Source organism: Varanus komodoensis, unplaced genomic scaffold, assembly GCF_004798865.1.
Source record: "Varanus komodoensis strain SLA01 unplaced genomic scaffold, ASM479886v1 scaffold3, whole genome shotgun sequence".
NCBI classification, from domain to species: Eukaryota; Metazoa; Chordata; class Lepidosauria; order Squamata; family Varanidae; genus Varanus; species Varanus komodoensis.
In genome coordinates, this window is record NW_025335761.1 from 58,628,361 (window position 1) to 58,654,175 (window position 25,815).

The 25,815-nt window shown below is 48.2% G+C and overlaps 1 protein-coding gene across 11 annotated transcripts in view; it reads right to left on the reverse strand.

Annotated features, from left to right (window-relative positions):
* The window catches only part of SYNE2 (spectrin repeat containing nuclear envelope protein 2), a 289,020-nt gene that overhangs the window by 209,455 nt on the left and 53,750 nt on the right, over positions 1-25,815 (reverse strand). For 9 of the 11 annotated variants that reach the window (XM_044435616.1, XM_044435614.1, XM_044435613.1 and 6 more), the window contains 11 exons: positions 20,670-20,866; positions 19,158-19,258; positions 16,680-16,781; positions 15,991-16,128; positions 12,817-12,981; positions 11,336-11,481; positions 8,672-8,828; positions 6,819-6,912; positions 3,587-3,774; positions 3,328-3,492; positions 1,269-1,424 (listed from right to left, as the gene is read on the reverse strand). In XM_044435616.1, coding sequence (XP_044291551.1) covers positions 1,269-1,424; positions 3,328-3,492; positions 3,587-3,774; positions 6,819-6,912; positions 8,672-8,828; positions 11,336-11,481; positions 12,817-12,981; positions 15,991-16,128; positions 16,680-16,781; positions 19,158-19,258; positions 20,670-20,866 — 1,609 coding nt within the window. The remainder of the gene's footprint in view (positions 1-1,268; positions 1,425-3,327; positions 3,493-3,586; positions 3,775-6,818; positions 6,913-8,671; positions 8,829-11,335; positions 11,482-12,816; positions 12,982-15,990; positions 16,129-16,679; positions 16,782-19,157; positions 19,259-20,669; positions 20,867-25,815) is intronic. The other 2 variants (XM_044435619.1, XM_044435612.1) reach the window with 1 other exon arrangement.

Sequence of the window (25,815 nt, forward strand, 5' to 3'; positions counted from 1 at the left end):
TGAATCCGAACCATAAATAGCAGTGGCCACATGCTGACCTGGAATGGGGCCTGCACCGTTGGACATCCAGTGTCAAAAGAGGCAGTGGAAGCTTGCTAGTCCTCATGGTTCTGTGCTACCTCCAGAATCAGAGGCAGTTTGACTGTGCCTGGGCACGTCAGCTGCTGGCGGGGGGGGGGGGGGCAGGTGGGCTCTACTGCATTCATGTCCCACTTAGGAGTTTCCCACCACATGCAACTGATTGGACGCCGTTTCTTGAGACTGGAATGTGGAGATGCAACATCTGAGACTGTTCAGCTTAGAATTAAGCTGAGTAAGGGGAGACATGATACAAAATTGTACTTGGAGGGGAGAAAAGTGGGTAGAGAGACATTTTTCTCCTTGGCCCGTAATACTAGCACCCAGTGGGGCCACCCCATTAAACTGATACCTGGGAAATTCAGGAGAGTCATTTCTCCGGTATGAAGAGCTGTGCTGGATCAGATCAAAGGACTCTCTAGTCCAGCAACCCGTTTTCCACCAAAGCCCATAAAATGCCCGTAGGAAACCTGCAGGCAGGACATGGGTGGAATGTGTGCGTCTCGCTTGTGTTTCCCAGCAACTGCTACTCATAGACCAGCTTCCTCTGGACGTAATTATCACAAGTTGGGCCATGAGTGTGCTTGCACCTGCGCCGTTCAAGCCGGTGCTCTTTTCGTGTGCCAGCATTGTGGAAGCATGGCTGCCCAGGCCCAAGTGCAGGACTGGGGTTGTGATGGTTCCCCCGGGATCCGGCTCGCTTCCGTTCACTGGACGTCCTCTCGGGCTTGGCCCTTGCTCGGGAAGCGAGCCGAGTGGGGAGAAGCCTGCGAACACACACAGACCTCTGGTTCTGCAACTGGCATCCTTCCCCTGCAGCCTGGGCAGCACAAGCAAAAGCAGCAAGTCACACGCGCGGAAGAGGGATCCTGCGTGCACAACATTTGCGCAGACTCGATTCCTGGCGGGCACCCCGGGAGTGCTCAGCCTCAAGCCAGACTGTGGCTGCAAGAGAGCGGGCTGGAGTCTAGGCAGCTGAACCAAGGGAATCTGATGAATTCCCACTCCCAGGTGGATACCCTGCCCTCTGGATGGGTAACCCTCTGCCCCTTCTCTGTACATACACAGTAATCTGAGCCGTCCAGTACTTAAACTGCAAGCGAGCGAACTTAGCCCTGAATACCAGGAACAGTGCAAGGGCTGAAACTAAAGCAGCTCAAGCAGTCATGGGGGTCGAGCCAATTCTTTACCTCCGCATCTGCAACATTCATCTTAAGAGCATCTCCTGAAGCGTCTCCTGGGGGCCCGCGCAGGTGTGGCTCCACTCGTCTAGGAGAATCAATATTCCCATTGCTGTCAGGCTCCGGCTTGGCGTTTTCCTCTTGCTTTCTCAGCAATTTCATTTCCTGCCAACATTAAACAGCGTGTGTTACAATCCTATGGTTGTTTGGTCAAGTTACTTGTCTCTGGTGTGTGGGAATTATTATTATTATAACATTTCTATGCCGCCCCTTGCCGAAGCCTCGGGGCGGCTTACAACACAATAAAATACATTGAAATACAATAGAACATAATAAATTACCATTAAATACAAAAATACAAAAAATACACTGAGTTACAAACGTAATAATATAAAATTAAAATTATCAGTATGAAGTAAGTAAATAAATAATATAGGAGAAGAAAAGAGAAGGAAGAAGAAGTTGCCCTGGCCAGATCATATATTTTAACAATTAAAATGATGTTTTAATTCATCCTCAAACTTTTTTGATTTTGTTGATTTGTGTCTTAATGGAGAACATGGATTTCCTTCCCACGTGGTGTATTAAAATATAGCTATGATGATTGCTGTGAATAGCCACCATTCACACCTTCTATACATTTGGAGTTTTCAAAGATATATCATGGATCAACAGCAAAACAATCTGACCCCATTATTTAGGAATTCCCTTTCTCCCATCTGCCTCCATCAACAAATAGCTCTGCTCAGGGATAACAGTGCTTCAATTTATCTGAGCAGGTGGTCTCAGAAAGATAATTCGGATCCCCACTTCCAGACTGGGGCTCTGCCCCATCCGTGCTCCAATCTCCTCTCTCCCACTTGCAGCCGCCATGAACAAGCCATGCCAGCTGCCCCTCCAAGGCTGGGAAATCAACCACAGAGAGGGAGTCAAGGGGGAGTTCTGGGGGACAGGGAGGGACGGGGAGGAGATCAAGGCCCCCAGGATAAGCCGACGGCCAAAATGGGCCATCTAGCTAAAAGAAAGGGCAGGGGAAGGGAGAAGCTTTCGCCGGGAGGGCAAGCACGCAGCTGAAAGGATTGTGCTCTGATTCCGTAAGCCTTGCACCGGACTCTTTGCTGTTTGGATTATCTGAATGGAGTATTCATAAAATAACAGCAACACTCCCAAAGACAGCATGGCATCTGCAGGCTATGGAGAGATCCTGAACCGTGCGGAATTATGCAACCGTGGTTAATAATCTGATCACTGAGGCCTTACACTGAGCTGGGCTGGTGACTCTTCTAACCCACAATGGTCCGTGCCGCATCTGCAGGGCCACCTTGCAGTCTTCCAAGCTTGGTGGACTACAACTCTCCTCATCCTCGGTCTGTGTGGATAAAGGGAGTTGCAGTCCCACGCCTCTGGAGGGTCATGAAGTGTGGACAACAGCGGGCTCTGTGCTGCCCAACAGGGGCCTTCGGGGTTCTTCCCAGTCCTACCTGGAGCTGCCAGGAATCGAGCCAGTGACCTTCTGCATGCAGAACAGCTGCTCTACCAGCAGAGCTGTGGCCCTTGGGTTTTACGGCTGAGTGGGGATTTGCACCTGAAGGCATAGCCCTATGGGACAAATGCCTAAGGAAGAAGCGCTCGGAGCATGTCAAGTCCTTGAAATTTGCAAGTCAGGAGCAATGGGCTATTTTTGCTTCTCTATCCTCTGAAAATGTCTTTTTAATTAGACAGACCTCCACATCTGCCTGGCTCACTCATTTTCCTGGGGATGGGAAGTGAGAGACCTTAGCATCTGGTGGAGGCCTTCTCCTCGTCTCTGTCTCTCCATCGTCCCCTTCCTGAGGCTGAAGTGCTGAGCTCAGGAGGGGAGCTGCCACCAACTTTCAAGGGCAGCTGGGAAGTGAGAGGGGGCCATCCATGCTTGGAGGGGAAAATTTGCCGCATTCCAAGACACTTCAGATGCTAAAGGCTACAGAAATGGTCTCAAAGTTTCCTAGTCCAACTCCAGTACTTCTAACCACTGCTGTACAGTGCGATTCGAGCTAAATAGAGAGGGAAAGTATCTGTGTGCACTCACAAACTGTGTCTTCTTTATAAGTTTAGCCCATTTTCTGTTCAGCTTTTTCAGTTCTCCAGAAATGGCTGCCCCTACTTCCTCGCTGCTGCATTCGATCAAAAAGTTTCCAGCTTCGTTTAAAGATCCATGCCGGGAGTTCCAGGCTGCCAGCGTCTTTGGGGGGACCTATAGAGGATGACCAAAAAAATACACATGACACTTATCCTTCCTCCACAAAATGCAAAGCAATTTTAACAACTTGGAAGAAACGCAAATGTACCTTTTTAGGGTGGCCTTTCCGTGTCTCTTCCAGCCAAGCCTTTAACAAGACGATGTTCCCGGTGTAGGTAGCCCAGGATGCCAACACTTTTTGCAAGGTTTCATTTACATTGTAAATGTACTCCTTGCACCTGGAAATCTGAGATTCTACCATCTTAAATAGTTTGTTGGCATCCTCAGGATCAGTGCCTAGAATGTTATAAAAGACATGCTGAGCACACATTTCTACAACTGAGCACAGAATTCCGTCCCCAAATCATTCTGCAACCACACGCAACTGGCCAGCATTGCATCCTGGGAAACTGAGTGAGAAACGGAGTGACGTTCGGCAATTTGACAGCCCACTGTGTGTTAAGTAATGAATGGGTTGCTGTGATGCATGTTGGCCACCACTGTGAATATGCAGGCCCGAATCAGGGGTTGACATGGCTTGTCACCTGAACCTAGGCAGTGGGGATTATTTGAGGGTTAATCTACCCTCACACAAGCCATGGTCTGTTTCAGGATTTACTTAATCCTCAAATATCCTCCACTGCCAGGTGACATGCCAAACAACACCACAATAGCAGTTGGAACACGCCACTACGACCTGCTGACGTATTAAGCCATGATGAGCTTCCATGCCTCCAAATGGCCCAGTGGCTCACCCAAGTGACTATTTATTTCACCGAGCAGGGACTTGAGTCCACAGCTAGTCTTCTCGCATTACTCATGGGAAGGGGTGCTGTTCAATTATGCAATGAACCAGGCACATGCATGGGTTACCTCCTGTTTGGACTACGGTAATGCGCTCTATGTGGGGCTGCCCTTGAAGACGGGCTGGACACTTCAGAGGGTGCAAAATAGAGCTGCCAGGATGCTGCCGGGGACTGGTCGCTACTCTCACATGACTCCAGTCCTCTATCAGCTCCATTGGCTTCCCATCAAAGTCTGGGCTCAATTCTAGGAGCTGGTTATTACCTATAAAGCCCTAACGGGCTTGGGACCAGGATACCTAAAGGAACGCCTTTTTCCCTATATGCCCTCCCGCCCCCTAAGATCGGCAGCAGAGGCCCTCCACCGGGAACCCTTGATGAAAGAGGTCAGGAGACAGAGTACTCGGAGGAAGGCCTTCTCTGTGGTGGCGCCCCAACTATGGAACGCGCTCCCTAGAGAGGTCCGCCTGGCGCCATCATTATAAGCTTTTTGGCACCAGGTCAAGACCTTTTTATTTGACCAGTATTTTAAAGTTAATTAATTTTAATTGCACATTTATTCATTTAATTCATTTTAACCATGTTATTTTATACTCGGTCGTGGTGTAGCCAATTTATTTATTTGTTAGGATTGGGCACTGTATTTGGGGTTTTAATGTTTGTAAACCACCCAGAGAGCCCTTTGGGCTATTGGGGTGGTATACAAATGCAATAAATAAATCAATAAATAAATTATAATGGATGGAGGATGAAACTTGTGCCTTTGCCCTGAGCATTGGGGTGTCCTCCTGGCTTTCTCAGCACCTTCCAGGCATCCCTCTGGAAGTGTGAGGTGTGGTGGTGTCCCCCTTCGCACATTCAAAGCCACAGACTTTTCTTGAGAAAAGTTCTTTAGTAACCAAAGCGTTTTCCAGAAGTGCAAACACTCCGAAGGAATCTCTGAGCATGCACAGAGCAGTCCGTTGAACCCAATCTAGGGTTCACTTCTAGGAACTCTCCTTGTGAGTAAAGTCTGGCCTTTTGGACACAAGCACATCTCCTCTCTGCACTGATTCTCCAGTCAGGCTGCTCCTCTGCTAATGTTGTATCACGGAGTCGAGAGCCATACCCGCTTCGTCTGTCTCTGTGGAGCTCCCCTCTTCCAAGTCCCCCCTGATAACTGTACACCTTGGTTATTCCTAGAGGCTCCCTGCACATCTGGGGAGGGGGGCGTTCTGGCCTTGAGCAATGCACCTCTGCTTCTCTCATCTCAACATCTGGAATTGGCCCATATGCCAAAGCCGCCTCCTGCTCTTCCGAGTCCCAGTCAAGAAGTCTTGGGAATGCTTGGGAACTTCCAGGAGCAATGTCCTTCTTGCTCCCAACATGTGACCTGGCTACATAAATCTACACAAGCCTAAGCTTTGGAATTCTGCAGGTAGCCAGAAGAGGTTTGCCAAGCCCTTGACGGACTCTTGCATGAGCAGGAAGGCTGCATTCAGCTCGGTGGGTCAAAAAACCAACTGCGGAAGCCACGAAAAGGAACACCCATTTGGTGCTCCAAAAACAATTCCTCATGACCATTTCTATTTTCTTTTCCTTCTGTATTATAATTCATCCTGGGTGCAGAATCCAAGGACCCCAGAAGTTCAGGTCCTTCTTCTCCCTGAAACAGCAGAACTGTACTTAGACTGCACCAGATGGTGGAAAGCTTGTCCATTCCCTTCAAACCCTGTGCATAGAAAAGTCACATGACAGCAAGTCCAGGAGGCTGGAAGCCCTAACCCTTGACATGCTAGTTCTCTAGGTTCACCCCCTCAGTGAGAACAAGACCAAAGATTTCAGTAATGTAAGACTGAAAGCAGAACGTCTGATAAAGTGGAATGAGTTCAAAGAAGGTGACAAAGCAGATCAGGGTTGTAGAAACTGAGGAGGAAAGAGTGGGGGAATGGGGTATATTTATCCTTGGGACGAAGAACCTGAGGGGGGAAATAATTGTGTTTCTCAGGTATCTACAGGGTTGTCCCACAGAAGCCTGTTCTCTATCATCCAAGACTGTGATAAGTAACAGGCATAAAGTACAGGAAGCCAGTCTGAGCATCCAGAAAACTGGGGGAACATCCAGAAAAATTTCCTAGGGATCAGACCTTTCAGTCAATGGAACCAACCAGGCAGGGAGGTCGCAGGCTTTCCAACACAAAAGATATTCAAGCAGAAACTGGACAGCCGTCTGTCACAGATGCCTGTAACTGGATTTCTGCAAAGAGCAGGCCCTAAATGGCTCCTTCCAACTTCCAAATTGCAGCATGGAGGGTTCCAGCCATTCTGCCCACTCCCCCTGCCCTGGTTCCCTGTCTCTCTGTGCCCACTGAGCATTTATTCCTCAGTGGGCTCTTTTTGGGGAGAGCTTTGCAACCCTTGGGGGTTCTCTAACTTGGCCGACGCTTCCTTTGAGTGTCTGGGTGGTGCTGGTTGGGTTACATAAGCAGCACAAACACTGGAAATAAAGGGACAGGTAAGCACTCAGGCTGGACCTCAGCTATGTTTGGAAGATCTTACCCAAATTAGAAGCGCTTATGATTTTGTTCTTCTCTTTGCATGCTTGCAGTGCAGCATCTAGCTGACCGACAAAGTTTCTTTCTTCAATAAAATCCTGCCCAAAAGAGAAAATGTGCTTAGTAAAGTTACATCCTGCCTCTTCAATGCAATTAGTGCTTAAAAGATGAACTGGATTGAGAAATACTGAACTGACAAGAGATTTTGGTGTGAACCCAGCAAAGAATCAAGGAAGAAAAACCATCGATCAGCCAAAAGCTTTGCAGATTTCTTTGGCATGTTCTCCTCACTCTCACTCTCTCTCTACAGGAGGCGCCATTTTTCTTCAATGGCCAAGAAGGGTCTTACCATTATGAACTATGGGACACTCTATCTTGGGTCATGGGGATGTCCAAAATTTGTCTGCAATGTAGGGGTAGAATTCTGCAATATGAAGTGCGGAATATAATTGTGCATTCAGGTTTCCTCCTATATATACCTACCCAAATCCTAAAGCAAGGCATCTAATCCAAGGCCCAGGCACCAAAGGTGCCCCCCCCAGGGGTCCTTGGGGCATGCTGGATGGTCATGCCCTCTTCCCCACATCACCAGTTCCCTACATCATTTTTCCCCGCAACCACCTACTTGCCGGGTTTCCTTTTTTGTTGTAACATGTCGCCAGGTCCTTTCCAGCTTAAGGTGACCCTATGAATGCTTGCCCTGCAGAATGCCCTTGACAGCCCCGCTCAGCTCTTCCTGCCTAATCTAGGAAGCTAAGCAGGGTCGGCCCTGGTTGAAAGTTGGATGGGTGACTTAATGTCGTGAACCACACAGAGAGCGTCAGCTACGGATGGCACAGAAATGTGGTGGTGGTGGTGGTGGTGATGATCAGTGCATGACTTCGGGCTCTCATGGACTCTCAGCCTCACCTTCCACACAGAATTGTTGTGAGGATAAAATAAGGAGGAGAACCTTACAAGCTGCCTTGGGTTCCTTGCAAGGGGAAGACAGGAGGGCTTTCAAAATAATGTAATAGTAAAGGATGGAAGATGTGAATGGGGACTTGAGGCTGTTACTGTACAATAGGCCTGGCTAATTCAGGGAGCTTTATGACGGGGTCCAGATGAGGTGGTCGTCTGCTTATACCCTTCCCGTGATCTCCACAAACCCTCCGGTGTTTCCCCCCTTCTTTTGCCATCTATTTTTCTTCCACAAACAGAGGAAACAGTGAAAGAGCTGCCATGTCTTTTGACGGGATCCCTCTGCCAGGGAACACCAGCCTTGAGAGATGAAAGGGAATGCATGTGATCAGGGGGAAGGAGGGAAGAAGGAAAGAAAGAATCCCCATCAAGAGGCATGCACAGGAGCTGGGAGCTGGAATCTTGCACACTCTGCATGGGAATGAGTCTGGAAGCGTCCAGCGCAAGGGTGCGAATTATTTAAAATCTTTGTCAGATGTCAGGATGGCCATGGGCAGTACACGAAATGGCATTGCACTGCTTTCGTGGTTAATCCCTCACAAAACTTCTCTCGTTCTGGGCAGGGGGAGGCAGGGAAATTTCATAGCTCTTTGTAGTTTTACAGTGACATCTGCTGCTCAATTCAGCAATAACAGCCTTAACTGCAGCTAACACCAAAATGCTGTGTTTAATAGCGTGTGGCAGGCATCTACCACTTTCTCCAATTAATATCATGCCCATATTACAGACGAGAGGAAGAGGGACTGAGGCTCAGAGGCAGCAGGCTGCCGAAGACAACCTACTGAGACCACAGCAGATGCAACATTTAAGCAGGGACTGTCGGATCCGTGTCCCAGCCTCACAGCCACTGCTCTGCCCAGCTAAGCGACCTGCAATCGCCAAGAGCGCGATGCTTACCTGCCAATCTGAAAGCAGCGACTCCACCGTCTCCTTGGTCCCAAACCGGATGCGCCAAACGTTCAGCTTGGATATCAGCTCCTCCAAGACTGCCGTGCAGAGTGAGTGGTGGTGCTCCACAAAGACATTAAAATCTGTCAACTGAATGTTGCTGAACCTGAAAGAAAAGCCGGTGGGTCTTTAGTAGAATGTGTGATGAAAGGAACAGGTGTGACCCAAAGGGCATAAGGCCTGCTGCGGCGTAGAAAAAATGTGCAACTTTTTATAGGCCAGCCATGGAGCACCTGCACCTGCACGCCACTTTCATGCTATACAGCCTCTTCCGGGTACCTCCCACAAGCAAGACTTGGAAGATGTCGACAAGGCCTTCTTGGTGGTGGCCACCAGCTGGGGAATGATCTGCCCAGAGAGGCCTGCTTGGTGCCAACACTGTTATCTCTTCTGTACCAAGTTAAGCCCTCCTTCTTACAGGGACTTGGCAGGATAAAATGAGATTCAATCATGTTCTTTCTGACATTTTGTGCTCCTTTTGTGAACGGTCTGCTCATATGTAAAAGATGTCTATGCTGTGTATGAACTATTTCTAAGGGTTTAATTTTTGTAAACAACCCAGGCAGCTTTGGTTATTGGCCAATATAGAAATGTAATAAATGAATTAAAACTAGTTAAGAATTAATCAGGTCATTATATGTTTTTTGGCGCCAGGTCAAGACCTTTTTATTTGGCCGGTGTTTTAACACATAGTAATTTTAATTGTGAAATGACTTATTTAATTTATTTTAAATGATGCTCAGTGTGGAATAGTTCATTTATCTTATTTTATTGAAGTCTGAAATAATGTTGTAAGCCATCCAGGGACAACAGTAATGGACGGCATACCATTTTAATAAATAAATAAATAAATAAATAAATAAATAAATAAAATTTGCAAGTTTGGGGATTGGTTGGGTTTCACTGAAGGAAGAAACGATGGTGAAGCAAAGGTGGTTTGAGAAAACGGAGAAGAAATAAATGTTGAGAGGTTTGGAAGAGTGGGAAAGATGGAAGGCAAGTAACAGAAGGCATGTGGCTCAGGGGAACTGTGAATTCTACATTCAGAAATCCTTTGCATTTCCAGATAAACAGATCTTGGGTGGTGGAGCTGGGCACAGAGGGTCTTAAAGAGACAGAAAAAGTATGGAAAGTCCTGTTGGATTAAGCCAAGGTCCACCGACTTATGCAGAATGCGGAGAAAGCAGATGCAGGAGTGTTTTCTCTCCCTCCCTCGTGACACGTGAATTCAATGGGGTTAAGGCCTTTTTATTCCAACAATATTTGAATAACTTTTAATATTGGTTTATATGTGTTTTTAACTGCAGCCAGGGTGGATCTGTAATTCATCTGTATTATGTTTTATATTATTTCATTTATGTAAGCCGTCCTGAGGCCTTCGCAACAGGATGGCATATAATATTCTAAATAAATAAAAATAAATAAATAAATCCCATGAAGATGAATGGTGGGAGAGTCAGGACAGATAAAAGGACAAGCTTCTTCACACAGCACACAGGTGAAATATGGGATTTGTTACCAGGAGATGCAATGATGGCCACTCACTGCAAGGGCTTAAAAGTGGGTTGAACAAATTCCTGGGGAAGGATACCAGGCCAGCTGGTGATAAGCCATCTCCATTGTGATAATGTACTCTGGTTGCTGGGGAACATGGGCATAAGGGTGGTGTTGCACTCCTGACCTGCTTCTGAATTTATTTCTTTGTTAGATTTCTATCCCTCATTTTCCTTTTCTTTTAACGAACTCAAAGCATCTTACGTCATTCTCCTCCTCCGGCTCTCAATCTTATCCCAACAGCAACAGCCCTGTGAGACAGGCTGGGCTGAGAGTCTGGGACTCACCCAGCATCACCCAGTCTGCTCCACGGCTGAGCAGGGACCACAACCCAGATCTCCGGAGTCCCAGACCCACACTTTAATCCCTGTGTCGACACAATGCTGGCTGAGGGTTTGATTCAGCCTAGCTCTTCATCTGATCGTGCATTCTCTTCCCCTCTCCTACTCTGACCAACCAGCAGCTTTCAGAAAGCACGTGAGCCAGGCATGAATTACAGGTCCCCACAGGCTGAGATGCAAATTGCTTGAAAATGTGGGTCTAGATAAGCTGGCCCAGTAAGATGACAAGCAAGAAATCCAGAGACCAGAAGACAATATGCCAGCCTTCCCCTTCCCAGTGCTGTCCAGATGTGTTGTACTGCAACCCCCATCATCCCTAGCAGCAGGGCAGGAAAAGCCATGCTGGATGAGAATGCTGGGAGCTGTAGTTCAACATAATGCCCACCATTTATACAGATCACGGATGGAAATGCTATCTAAGAAAAGCCTTCCAAAAGGGGGAAACTGCTTCTCAGGAAACTTTCTCCAACTGGGTAGCCACTGGATGTGTTGCACTGCAACTCCCATCATCCCCAGCCATCATGGCCAAAGGCAGTTGTGACCCAACACATCTGGGTTGCATTGCGGAAGGCTGGTGTGTTGTGTTAAGAGGAGGGAGCAAGGAGAACCACTGGGCGAAGCAAGTTCACCCCACCACATCTGGGACAATATTGTCCTTGGTTCTCTGCTGAACCAACCACTTGGGCAGAGCAAAGGAAGATCTCTGACAATCACACACCTCCTCCTCATCTCTTCCAGCTTCTGAGGGGGCACGAGAGGAGTTCCTTTCTCATCTCTGTTCTTGAAGGACTGCAGGGTCTCCAAGTGCCGCTCAAAACATTCCATGGAGCTCTGAAAGAAGAGGAGGTTGTGTTGACGTATCCCCTATTAGGGGATTAGTATTAGTACATCGCATTTCTATTCCGCCCATAGCCAAAGTTCTCTGGGTAGTTCACAACTTTGTAAGTCACCCATCCAGCTTTCAACCAGGCCCAATCCTGCTTAGCTACCAAGATTAGGCAGGATTAGGCACTTCGGGCTATACGGAAGCTACTGTGATTAGAGGTGCTGTGGAATGGTTGGGCAGCATACAAATGTTTTAAATAAATAAATGATATGTATGGTTAAGGCACCATCACAGAAGGTAATAGTGCATTCCTAGATTTCCCTGCAGAAAGGTAAAGGCTGAAAAGCTTGCTGGCACTGTTATAAAAACAATTCTATAAACTCTGCATCCCCTTCCATAATTATCTGACAATATTACAACTGAGTTATGTCAAGGATGGTTGTCCACTGACCAGAATGACACTTTTTAATATATTTGTTGTCCGTCCAGATAAGTGACAAGGACTGGCATCTCTAGGTTTCTGTAAAGGACCCCAGTACCTTGTGGGACCCACTACTAATGCCTGGCTTACTCCCTCCGCAAGTTCTTTTTCTGCCCCAGTGCTCCAGGTGCTGCCGAGAGACCGGATCTGGCCATGTTTTTAATTTCTTGCAATGTTCCTGACCTAGCATTCCTCTGAGGACCTTTCCCAACGGAAAAGGTGGCTTGGTCCAGAACTTTAGAATGCTGCCACCAAGCCGGGCATGCCCACCAAAAGGGATGTTGCCCAGGGCTTCCTCAAACCTGGAGGCTTCCTCTCTTCTCTAAGGCCAAAGTCCCATTTGGAAGCATTTAAAAGATCACAATACGTTAAGTTGGAAATTACGTAACTTGTGAGATTAACCAAGTTTGCTTAAAAAACAAACTGAGCTTACCATTTAGCTACCAAAGTTATGGAATCCCTTTTTTTTAATTCTCCCACATTATGGGGTGACTTTAGCACCCCAGGAACATGTTCCGCACATGAATAGCTCTACTGAGACGCTGTCACAAACTGCCTGGTCTAAAGCTTCCCCAAATTTCAGCTTCCTGCCTTTTACCTTTTTGTTTTGCTTCTTTTTTATTAAAGGGAACTGTTTGGGGTGAGAAGTCACCCTGGAAGCTCCACAGGAGTAACTGGGCCGGGTGACTTTGTGACTCCAACAAAGGCCCTCCCAAAAGGCGGACAAGCACATGGTGGGCATGTCGTGAGTGGAGCTGGCTGGAGCCGGGGGTCAGACTAGATGGCCTGGGAGACCCCTTCTGACTCGCTCTGTTTCTATGTTACTAAAAGGCAAAAAACAAGGTGAGATTCAAATCGTATTAACACTCATGTTTTATTTTCCTCAGCCCACCTGGATGGATCTCATTTTCCCTTCAAGGACAGCCACCTTTTTACAGTGTTCTTGAGAATCTGGTAGATCTTCGGCCAGCAGATGCTCTACCTCTTGGAGCCAGGATTCAATGACATCTAGAGGTTGAGGCAGCAAAAGGTCCAGCTTTGCTTTCCATCCGTTCATCTGCAGAGAAGGAAGACACAGACAGACTCAGCCTGGGATATGCCGATCGATGCATTCAACGTCACAAAAAAGCTTCCAGATGCTTTTTTAGCACTGGCCAACCCTTGTTTTGTGAGAACAGGAAAAACAGAAGTGGTGGGCAAATGCAGGAGAGTTACGAGGGGAACTATAGTCAAAGCATCCATACCCACTCTAAAATTCTGTCTTTGAGGCAGGGCAATTGTACCAAAAAAGCCTTCGTCTAGATGAAACTCCACTGGGTTACTCAATTTTCTCCACTGGAAAATTCTGTCTCCAGGAAGTCATACACCCCAAAGAGGATTTGGCTATGGGGAGGTATGGAACTGAAATAAATAAACAATATGTATGGTTGTGTTTGCATGCATTAATTATTGTAAGCTATAAGGAAGTTTAAAGGTGGGGATAGGATAAGAGTGAGAGCAGGAGGAAGAGAATGATGTACGCCACTCTGAGTATGTGGGAAGGATCTAAATCGAATAAGCAAGCAAGCAAAATTCAGTTCAAAAGAAGGAGAAGACTTTTGGTGGCTCCCATTGTTAAATAACAGGAAGCTGGAAATTCTGATCCACCTACTGCAAGTCACCCAAAATCTTCTGATGGATTGTGACAAACCTTTTGCCACCCCTGAAGAGGTCCCTTCCGATTGCCACAATGCTCTTGTGGTGCAAAGACCACAAATGTGGTGCAAAAGACCACAAATTTGTGGTGCAAAGACCACAAATGTGGTCTTTGCACCACATTTGTACAACACGGAGACGCATTCCCCCTGCTCACTGGCCATCCAGCGCAGAGGATGTGGATCAAGACCCCAAACTCCCACCCTCAGAGGAGCCTCAGCACTCCTCCTCAAAAGAAAATAAGTCACTCCTCCAGGGCGACTTATTTTATATTGTTAACTTGTTTTATATTGTTAATTTATAGTATTTTAATTGATTTATTTGTGAGCCGCCCCGAGGCTTCGGCGAATGGGGCGGCATAGAAATTTTCTAAATAAATAAATAAGACTCCTGAGTTAAATCTTCAAGCAGAGGACAGAGAGGGAAAGACATTGTGAGGTTTCCGCTTCTTCCAGACCCCGCTGTCCTTCAAGTTCCCAAGGACCAAATGCCCCGTTTTTTCTAGAGGAGGCTGCATTGCTGTCAAAGCAATGGATCCTGAGGGCTCCAGCCATGAAGGCACACATGAAGACACACTCAAGTACACCTCAGGTTGTTGCAAGCCGGCCTCTTTAAAAGAGAAGGCCTTAGTCACGAGCCTAGAGGAAGTCAAACTCCTCCTTAAGGCTCAGTCACTATCTGCTGCTCATTGGAGCAATGCAGAGTGTAAACTCGTCCATGGTTTCCTAGGGAATTATGACTTATCATTTATGAACTGCTGGCGCAGAAATGCTGGTCACTCCTGATGCAAGCAAGTTCCGAGCCTTGCCTTATTTGATGTGCCAGTCAGGCCACGGCCAAGCTTATCTTGCTTCCAGCCCCTGCACCACTCAGAGGTAGGGCTGGGACTCCATCCCTCCAGATGGAACTCCAACCCTCCAGAGTCCACAGACTTCCTCTGGAGTCTGGCCCAGTCCTGCGACGTGAGCAGAGCCAAAAGGAAGCCCGCGAACACTTGCAGGCCTCTGTTCAGGCAAGCAGCAACCTTCCCAGCCACCATTCCTGGTGGCCATTCTTCTGTCCGCTGGCTGCTACTGGCACCAGCATGTGTGGAAAGAGAGAGCAGACAGCAGGCGCGCCAGCTGCCATTCCAGATGTCCAACCTCATTCCCCACTCACCCCCAGCAGCAGAGACCTCTGAGGTGGGGATCAGTTCCTGGAGAGCATCCTGCAAGACTTGCCAGGAACCTGATCTCTGAACCTCTGCAGGGCGGATCAGAGCCTGGGAAGCCAAAACTAAGGAATCTGGCAGATTTTCCACACAAAAGGGACCTCTTGCACATCGTATGCAGAGAAATGGTGGCTATTTTATCCCACTCTTTGTTGTGAGCCAGGTGTCCCTTCCCAACAAAGGCAGTCACTCCAGCAGTTGCTTACATCCATATACGCGCGCCCGCCCCTTGAGATCTGCAGGAGAGGCCCTTCTCCGGGAACCCTCCGTGAAGGAAATTGGGAGGGTAGGTACTCGGAGGAGGGCTTTCTCTGCGGTGGCGCCCAATCTATGGAATGCGCTCCCCAGAGAGGTCCGCCTGGCGCCGTCATTATTTGTTTTTCGGCGCCAGGCGATGACCTTTTTATTTAAACGTCATTTTAATTGTTAATATTATTTGCTTATTTTATCTGGCCAGGGATACTTATTTTATATTGTTAATTTGTTTTATATTTTGAATGTATTATATTTTAATTTATGTTGTGAGCTGCCCCGAGGCTTCGGCGAATGGGGCGGCATAGAAACGTTTTAAATAAATACATAAATAAAAGAGTCTTTATTCCATGCAGGTACAAAGTATTCACAAACTCCAAAAGTTGACCCCTCGCTCTGCCCCTGCGCAACTGAGCATCCCAAATTCCCATGCAATCTCCCCAGCCTGTTCTCTATTGTCTTCTTTCCCACAATCAGGAAGAGTGGGGGCTCCGTGCTTGTCCTTGGAGTGCTTTGATTCTCCGCTCTCTCAGACTGGCCTCCTGGGGTTGGTTCACCACCTGGAGCCTCGCTATTCTCAACAGCTCCAATATCAGAGTGAGAACTCTGAGCTTCTGCTGGGACAAATATGAACTGCCCTTCTCCTGAGCCTGAGCTATTGTTCCCATCAGAGCCCTCGCTCTCTCGTGCACGCCTAGGAATCTCAGCTGAGCGTGCATGCGCAACACTCTCCTCACTCTGGGAAGTGTCATTTGCCCCACTCCATGGCGGAATTCTGTAATCCAGGCCTCACCGGTACCCAGTGCTGTTTAGCCCCCACCAGCAACAGAGGCAGAGCAGAGCAGAGCGGCATCAAAGCCCTTCATCCCAACGGCATAAATGGCAGATCCTTTGAAAAGTCCTGCTTACCTGCAAGTTGATGCTGTCCCACTTTTCTCTCATTCTCAGGTAATCTTCGCTCAGCTCCGGAACTTTTCTTTTGGACGCTAGGAGGGGCAGGAAGGCCTTTTTCTCCTCATTAAATGTTTCCATAAAAGACAGTATCTCCTAAGGATTAAAATGTTTTAAAGAATATATACATACAAATTCTGCATCAGATGGTTATGTAGTAAAGTGTTGGCTTTTTAAAAGCATTTAAGGAAATGGACGGAGCATAGGCTGAAGTATTGTTGTACAGAATGATGCAGCAAATAGGGAAAATGTTATTTATATTGATTTTTATCTATTTACTATATAGCACTCCATTCCCATAGGATCTGGACAGTTTTCAAGAAATCAAAAGCAACAATGATTAAAATTGACTTAGAGCAAGATTGTTAGATAAAACTGATCTGAGAGCTAATCTGGGAAGGTCGGTTGGAAGAAATACATCTTTAACTCCCACTTAAAGGAAGCAGTCTGGGATTTCTATTGCATCCAAACTGGCAGGCCATTCCACAGTTTAGGGGCAACCGCTGAAAGAGTCTTCTGGGCAGTTGACTTTGGCCTTGCAGGAGAAGACTTCAGAAGATTAACCTGAGAGGACCTTAGGACCTTCCATATCGATGTATCCTCTGCAAACAATATCTCCAAAATCATGAATTTACAAACCCACATACCTGGTATTTTGTGTAGAAGGGGGCAGTCTCATTTTCAGCCAGCATCTTTGTTAACTTCTTTTCTTGAGCACTCAGCCAACCCAAGGCCTCACCGACTTTTCCCTGGAAAACAGAACAGACCATTGGAAGTATCAGCCCTCCACAGGATTCCTGTTTGCCTTGTTGCCAAAATGGTGTCCTGCCAAAGACAGTCTCCAAAAGGTTCCCCTTGCAAATGTTTCCCTGCTTCAATCCAAACCTAGTAAAATCTGGGGCCAGTGCAGAGAAAAGCTGCATCTCTCTCAACCGTGGCTAAGCAAGTGAGTTATGGGATCATGCCTCTCCATTGATACTAATTATTATATTCAAACCCAATTCCCACAATTTATTTCATATTATGTTTATATCCTTCCTCTTGCAAGAAGCGGAATGCAATGGACACGATCCCTTTCCTCTCCAGTTGATTCTCCCAAGGACCCCAGCAGGCAAGCGAGGCTCAGTCTGATATTCCACACCCAAGACCTGATATTCCACGCCCAAGACCTGCTATTCCACGCCCAAGACCTGATATTCCACGCCCGATATTCCACGCCCAAGACCTGATATTCCACGCCCAAGACCTGCTATTCCACGCCCAAGACCTGATATTCCATGCCCAAGACCTGATATTCCACGCCCAAGTGCTAAGCATGGGTTGCGTGTGGCTTCCCACTGTCCCCCAGCCAGGGACTGCCCTGAAGTCACCCTGTGAGCATTATGGCCAAGTCGAGTCTAGAATCCAGACCTCCCAAGCCCCAGGCTGACATACGCACTGCTACACCACACTGCCCCTCTGAAGGCCCAGCAGACTCCATGTGTGGGCGGTCCCATCCCACAATTCCTCTCCTCTTATATGCAATCTCCTTTGACCATAATCAGTTTTAGAAACAGGGTGAATCAGAAGGCATCTCCAGGGCCATCTAGTCTGACCCCCCGGCTCCAGCTGGCTCCACTCATGGCATGCCCACCATGTGCAGGTCCAGCGTCACCTGCACTGATGGGAACCGTGGCCAATGCTTAACAAGGTTCTAACAGTTAGAATCTAACTTCACCAAACACCAGATTTGGTCAGCATCACAACAGATATAAAGAAGACACCAAGCTATGATTGCTGATCCAGGGTATCCAAAACCGTCTCTCAAACTGACAATAGTTCCCCAAGACAGAAGTCCTTCCCAGCTCTGCTGCCTGAGGTCCTGCAGCTCGGGGTGGTCAGGGGTGGTTGGGGCCAGCACGCCAGTGTATTTCAGCTCAGCACTCTTGCTATAAGTAATGAAGGTTTAGGAAAGATGCATTGACCTTTGAGGATGGAACAGAGGAACCTGCAGAAGTTGGGAAGCTTGGGAACTCAGGGACGGCTGGAGGAAAGTGGGTGGGGAAAGGGGAAGAGACACGGCCATCTGGGGAAGCCCAGGGTTCTAGAGCAGGCCCACGTTTGGCCTGTCACTCTGTGGTTCAACACCGCTGCTGTTAACTAAATAACCCCGGGGGCTGAACGTGGAGTGGCCTAATGCAAGGCGAGTGCTCCACCAGGCCCCCCCCACTAGCAATTAAGGTCACCCCACTTGGCCAACAGGGATAGGGGACGGACGGTTCCATACCCTGCTTCCAATCTGTGGAATCCCTCAAAAATACTCCACTAAAGGAGAGGCGCCGCCTGACTATTCCCTACCAGGCTTGGTGCTACTGGATGAAGCCCTAATGAACTTGAGACCTGGAGACTTGAGCAAGTGGCTTCCACTGAAATCACGGGCTGGCATGTCACGGGTGGTTCCACATGGACCTCTGGCCCAATCAGAGCCCGCCTGGAAAAGAACCTTTGGGGTGGAAGCCCCATTTCTCTGTCCCCCCCCCACACCATTTCCAAGTATTTTATCTATATTTCCATTTATATGCCACCTACTACCGAAGTCTGAAGGCGGCTTTTGCATTGTACTGAAGTATTGATTTTGGTGCCTGCTCAAAACACGTTTATTTGAGGAAGTCCTCCGGAACTAACCGGCTGTGCTGTTATTTGTTCTTTTTAAAGATCTTGCTCTATTCTTTCAACCTGTTGTATCTCTTCTTGTTCAAAATTTCAACATTTCCATACCCAAAATGGAGGGTTATAGAGATATTGTAAATACATAAACAAAATGGGCATGTGAGAGGGGATACCAAGCCCTGGAGGCTGAGAGAGAGAGACAAAGGTTTCATGTGATGACAGCTTCAGCGGGGTTTAAATCCAACACTGTGGTGACACTGGAACTTCTCTGATGTTAATAGTGTCCAGGAGACAACCAAGGCTAAGACTCTGGAAGTCACCTCCACCAGCCACAGGTCTATTCACAGTGTTGGCCACAGGTCCCTTCTCATGCTGCAGACCCTCAAAAAAAGATGCTTAGAGACCACCAAGGATCCTGTCCCAGGGAAAATGGCAAACTTGCCCATGCTGGTCTGAAGCTGAAAAATGTCACATACCTGGGTGTCTTCTTCAGCCACAGGTAAACTTTTGAAGTACTGCAGAAACTGGGCCACGTACGTCATGATGGACTTTTCATCTGGACTGATGACATCTACATCTGTGAAATTCCAAAAACCATTAATGTGCCCCTAAATCATGCAAGGTTTGCTCACACAGTGCAATACGTCCATGAAAAGTTATCCTCTACATATATGACTGAGCCGATCCACATTTGTGCAGCCCCTAAAACCTCAGATGTTGCTGTGGTCCAGAAACATGTTTTCTGGGGTTCATCTTGCAGTGAAGCTGAAAGGCTGACCACCTGTGGGCACCTGACTAGGTGAGCATCCCTGCGTGAATTACTGCAAGAAGAATAAAGGCAGGCAAGGCCAATGGGAAGTACATCCTTCTTGAGTCTCCTCCTGTGCACACCCAGTTCCAGGCGCTGCTTGCTCCTTCATCCCACTCTCCCAAGGGGAAATAAACTCTCCCTGGAGGTAGCAGACAGCCAAGGGCTCCAAAACATGCTGCTAAAGATCATGCGCGCTACCCCTGGGTAACAAAGATGCGAGCAGCCTAGCACCTCAACCTCTTCTCCAAAGCTGGCATAGGAGACACAGGAGGAAAGGAAGTCCTTCCAGCATCTTTTGACTGCTTCAAGACCTCCCAAAGGTCCACAGGGAAGGGCTGAAGGGCCCAATGGACCGGGCTGTTCACTCATCTCTCGCCCTTCCTGCCCTCCAGGACATTGTCCTGATCCCAGATTGGCATGACAGATGCAACTGACCTGTCCACACATGTGTTGCACATGTAACTATGACAGCAATTAGGATACAGGAGAAACTCGTGGGAAATGGTGCTTACACCACTGCTGACCCAGGCAGAGCATCCAGGATGGGGACCTTTCCTTGACTTTTATGCGCAGGCTAAGAAAGGCAGATCCGATCTGGCCAGTGCTGGGAGGGGTGGCTGAGCTGGGCACCAGCTGGGAGGTGGGAGGGCACACAAAGGAGTTCCCCAGTTACCCCCATACTGGATTCCTCCAGGAGGGAATTCACCGGGAGTGAGGCTTGGAGGCCAAGTCCCCTCTGGCAGAGTAACCCAAGGAGGTTCCAACGGCCAGTTCAGGGAAACCCAGCAGGCTGGATTAGGCCTACAGACTGATGGTTCTCTACTCCAGGAATGGATCAATGGTCTGATCCAGGATAAACTAGTTCCACATGTTTCTGGGTACGTTAAGAAGAACCAAGAGGTCACCAAAATGCTACCAATATTACAAAAACACATGTTTGATACACCTTCATACAGCCTTCTACAATGTCTGAAACCCTTGCCTGTTTAAATCCCTAATATTTATTTTCATTTCTGTATTTATAGAATTTTGTATTCCTACAGTCCCAACTTAACTAACACATTAATATTCAAACAAGACCAAGCTTCTCACAATCAAGCCAATGTGCCATCAAGATTTTCCCAGGGGAACTGCTGTAACTATCAGCGCTCTGGTTGCAGGTGAATGGAAGACTTACCTTCAGGTTCAAGCAGAGGGGGGATATTTAAATCCTTCTCTGCAATTTGGAAGGCCTCTTTCAGATTCTCTTTGTTGGTTCTCCCTTTTGCTCTTTCCAGGTCAACCAGGTCTGGCCGCAAGGCATGAATGATAGCTAAGAAAGCCAGTCCATTCCTCCAGCTGGATTTGAAATCGGCAATGCTGATGGATCCGTGCCTAACAGAACAAACAAAACATGACTCTAGCCACAGTGTTGTTCCCTTAAGTATTGGAATTCTTTCCCTGCAAGGCTAAATTCAATCTTAGAGAAGCTCTCAGGGGTCTTCCATCCACTGGGCTAAGTTCCTAAACTACCCCCGAATGCCACTGTATTTTTGCTTAAAGCTCTGTCTGCTGCAATAGCGAAGCCCTGAGGGAAGTGTTTACATCTCTGGGATTGGTGAAGAAAAAAACTGTATGGGAGCCAGGAAAACTGCTAAATGATCAGCAGTCAGTAGAAAGGAGTATGGCCTTCTAGGGAGCCAGGAAGAGCTGGATCGGGACCTCAACTAGGCTGTGTTTAGCAAGCATTGAGGACAGAGTGACTGGGCTTGCATGACACACTAAGCCACCATCCAAACCACCCCATACTGCCCAAGGAGACTGACAGCCCGAGAAGCCATGGCTTGTTCTACACTCTAGCTTGTTGCGTTGTCTGAACCCAGACAATGCAATAAGCCAATTTTCAATAAACTGAAAAAAAATGAAAAATCTCCTTGACCAGTTTTTGTCAACCAGGCCAACGTGCATCCATATATCCCCCTCCTACCTTCACCATATCAAGATCTATCATTACAACATGGCATACGCTGCTATCTTAACCATGGTTAAGGTCCAGGGAAGAGCCTGTGGCCCCATCAGCATCCTCCATTTCTCCCCTTAGGTGCCAATTCCACTCAAAATGTGGCATTCCAAAGCTTCCAACTCTGAATCTGAACTGGACAAATTGGCAGAAGCAGATGCTTAGCCGAAATGTCAAAGCCAGCAGGCTTCAAGGTAAGCCAAGTGGTTGTGGGAACCAGATCACTGCTGGTTCATGGGGATGCACTGTGGAACAGGCAGGATCAGAAGTGGAAAGGAGTGAATTTATCAACCCAGCAGTTCAATGTCAAGCTGAATCAGTGGACCAATTAAGTGACATCCAGCATTCCTGCCATCCAACCCACAAGCAGCAGGAACCTCCTTGAGGGAGGAGCCAACTCTGTTTAGTGAGGATGGGAGGAGAGGGATTCATTTTGGAATCGACTCCTGGCATGGGCAAGAACTAACTCCCCAGATGAGAGGATCTCAATTGTATGCATGTTTCTTGCTAACCGTCTTTGCAAAATATATTGTCGTTTGTAGTGTCTCTTCATGAACTGCTGGGCAGGAAAAAGAAAAGAGGCTTTAGGGAGAGAGATACACCAAAGGAGCACCCTTGCAGATTGGGAGAATATTATGAGCAGCAGCAGGGCAAGCAAAGGCTTTAACTTTCTGTCCCCTGGTGTAGTCCCAGTATGGATCAAGCCCACCTCTCTGGTTCTTTGCTTTAGAAGGAAATTTCCCACCTGCAGCAGCGGGAGTTTCTTTTGCAATGTGATGGGCCTGATCCAGACTGGATCCACAGAAGTGCAAGCAAAGAGTTAATGCCCCTCTATTTGGGTCCCGATCCCGTCTCCTGCACCTGCTCTTTACTTTTAGGAAACCAGTCCCTAAAACGGAGCACCCCACTTGGGAAAGTGGCCACGGGGGGGAGGGGGGAGCAGGGGGAGGGAGGGCTGATTCAGACCAGAGCTGCAGCTCAGGGAATGTCCAGCTTTTCCTCCCACACTGCAAGCGGCTGCTGAACCAGACTGCATGCTCCGGAGCAGCTCTCGGCAACGGAGCAAAAAGCAGACGCTCCAAAACGTTTCCCTCTGGCACTGTTGGTGAAAAGACTAGGTCCGCGGCCTCGGTTCAGCATCGAAGAGGAAATAGTGTGTCGCAACCCTCTCTACCCAGGCACCCACCAAATGTGTTGGACTACAGCTCCCATCATCCCACACAACCAGTGGCTGTGTTTGGTTATGGAGGATGGGTCCTGCAGCCCAATCCATCTGCGTGGCACCAGACTGGAGAAGGCGGCTGCGTTGCTTTGCCCTCAGTTACCTGTGCATGTTCAGTGCTCTGAGAAGCCACTCTGGGCTAGTTTGCATGTCACCACGGGTTAATTAGCCCATGATTTGCCAGGCAGGCGTGGAACGTGTGAGCAGCTTCCAGCCTAAGAACAGGCACGACACACTGTAGGTTAACTGTGGGTTGTTCAATCCACAAACAGCTCAAAGAATCTGGGATCAGACAACACACTAAGAACCTACGAACAGAGAGCGGTGTTGTGGGTTGTTCTACACACTGAACGCAGCTCATGTGTGCTGTACAACCCCTGCAAAGCACGGGTGAATTAACCCACAACTTGCTGCTGTGACTGCAAACTGTGCCCATGACATGCAAACTGATTTATGCTGGAATTTATGTTGGAATAAACGCACACAAGTGAGCAAACCGTTACAAAAAAGAGCGGCACATATCTGGAAGGGATGCTAACACAACTTCCTTTCTACAGCATATTTCTGTAGTCAGGCATGAGTCAGTTGGAATGCTGATAAAGAGCTACTCAAAATCAGCTTGTAGATAGGCAGGGAGACGCACACGCCCTGGTGTGTGGGCCCACGGATGAATTCCATGATCTCACTGGTTTAAAATGTGAGGGTTTGTTGAGACAGTGCCCAATGCTGGTCTGAACACCAAAAAGCTGGGGGCAGGCGGAAGAAGTCACGTGAACGAGTCACACTTTCCCTTGTTGGCCTAATTATAGATCTCAGTCACAGCTGAGCAAATCAAAAGTACGTTATTTAATTAGGGTAAGGCCAGCTTCCCGCAGCCTGCTGCTGCTCTCCCAGCCTCTTGGAGTACAACTCCCATCAGAGCCAACCAGGGCAACCAATAGCCACCTGAGTGGGATGGTATAATTTGGTGTCCTGCAACAGCAGGGGGGTAGACTCGATGGCCTTCATGACCCCTTCCAACCCTACTATTCTATGATTCTATGATCCTAATAAATAAATTAGCAAAATGTGGGCTTGACAGAACAACTATTGGGTGGATCTAGAACTGGCTTCAAAATAGGTCACAGAGAGTGGTCATCAGTGGTAGCTTCTCAACCTGGAGAGGAGTCACGAGTGGGGTGCTACAGGGCTCAGTCCTGGGACCAGTACTCTTCCAAATCTGTATGTATGATCTTGATGAGGAAATCCAGGGAACAATAATTAAATGTGCAGATGATACTGAAGTGCGTGGAATAGCTTGGAGAGATCCCTTTGGAACTGGGCAGCCATCTGAATGGGATGAGGTAATTGGTGTCCCGCAACAGCAGGAGGCTGAACCCGATGGCCTTCTTGGCTCCTTCCAATTCTACTATTCTAGGATTCTATGATAGAAGTTGTGTTCCAAAACACCTGGAGGGCACTGGCCTGAGGAAGTCCGTGATTCCCAGAGGCGGCTCGCAAAGAGACCGAGTGAACCCATCATCACAGATGCCTCTCCCTGCCCAAAAGGAGCAGGCGACCCCTGGATAAGCCGTTTTGCAGGGGTGGAAGAAGACACCCCTCTAGCGTCTTCCCCCAGCGAGAAAGCCAGCCCAGGAAGGAACAAAAGTCATCACAGACGGGAGGGCAAAGGGTGGCATGGCAAACTGCTGACTGATCGCTCGCAGGGAGGGATACGGTAGGCCCCACTCTACTGCTGACCCCGCTCAGACGGTGGGAGCTTTGGCCGGAAGTGAAGAGACGGGGGAGCCGCAGAGGCTGTGCCTCCTGCTCACTGCCGGCCAAGCAAGCAAAGGGTGGCCATGACGGGAAAGGAGGCGTGGGGATCGCTGGGGCTGCTTCGCCCAAGAGCCCTAAAATCCGGGAGCCAGGATCACTGCTGGCAAGCCCCAGCCTGTCACCCTGAGCTTCCTGGCCTCCAGTCAGGCCCATTTCCAGCACAGATGGGGCAGCCTTTGCTGCAGGAGGAGTCCTGGCAACAATGCTGCGCACGCGAGCGATGGAGCGGGTGCTCTGGGCAGGCATTCAGGGAATTTGTCCCCCTTTCCAAGCATTTCCCTGCTGCTGATCCCCATGCTATAATACATATAGCTTCCGTATAGCTTGAAGTGCCTGATCCTGCTTAATTTTGGAAGCTAAGCAGGGTTGGGCCTGGCTGAAATCTGGATGGGTGACCTGTATGCTCTGAACCTCCCAGAGAATTGTGCCTATGAACAACAACAAGAACAACTCTACTGTTGATCAAGACCATAGCAACCCACCAAACAGCCATGATTCACACACATGAAGGAATGTTTAATGGGAGAAAGCTACTGTTGCATATGGTTGGCCCCAGACTGGGACGTAAGAGACCTGGGCTAGATCTCACGGGCTGGATGCACAGAATATGGTGTGTGAGTTAAGTGGGGTTTGTCACTGACCCACACGTTGCTTTTGGAGCACAGGTTGCCATGTTGTCTGAACCTAGCGGCGATAATAAACCATGGCTTGTAAACCACAAATAAGCCATGCAGTTCACAGCACAACAACAAACTTTGAGTCTTCTTAATGACTTGTCTATGGTTAACAAACCATGGCTAGCTATCATGGCGGGGTTCAGAAAACACGATAGATCATATTTCAACAACAGCCCATGGTTCAGTAACAAGCCACACACAATCCATGCTCAAACCCTGAGGAACATTTTTGGCAACTCACCTTAAGTAAATGGGGACTTCCCCTTTAATTACATATAATTGAAATGAAGGTGAGTCTTCAATGAAGACTTTGAAGGTTATTTGATTTCTGTACTGCTCAATAGCTGAAGATTTCTGGGTGGTTGACAGCAACTGGTACCACTATGCCAGTGTGGTGTAGTGTTTAAAAGCATGGGACTCAGGCAATCTGGGTTCAAGTCCCCGCTCGGCCATGGAGCCAACTGGGTGACTCTGGGCCAGTGCCAGGCTCTCCGTCCAAGCTACCTCTCAGGGTTGTCGTTGTGGGGATAAAATTGAGAGCAGCAGGAGGAGAATGAAGTAAACTACTTTGAGCAGTCCTCAAACACTGCATTTGTCGAAATGTTGC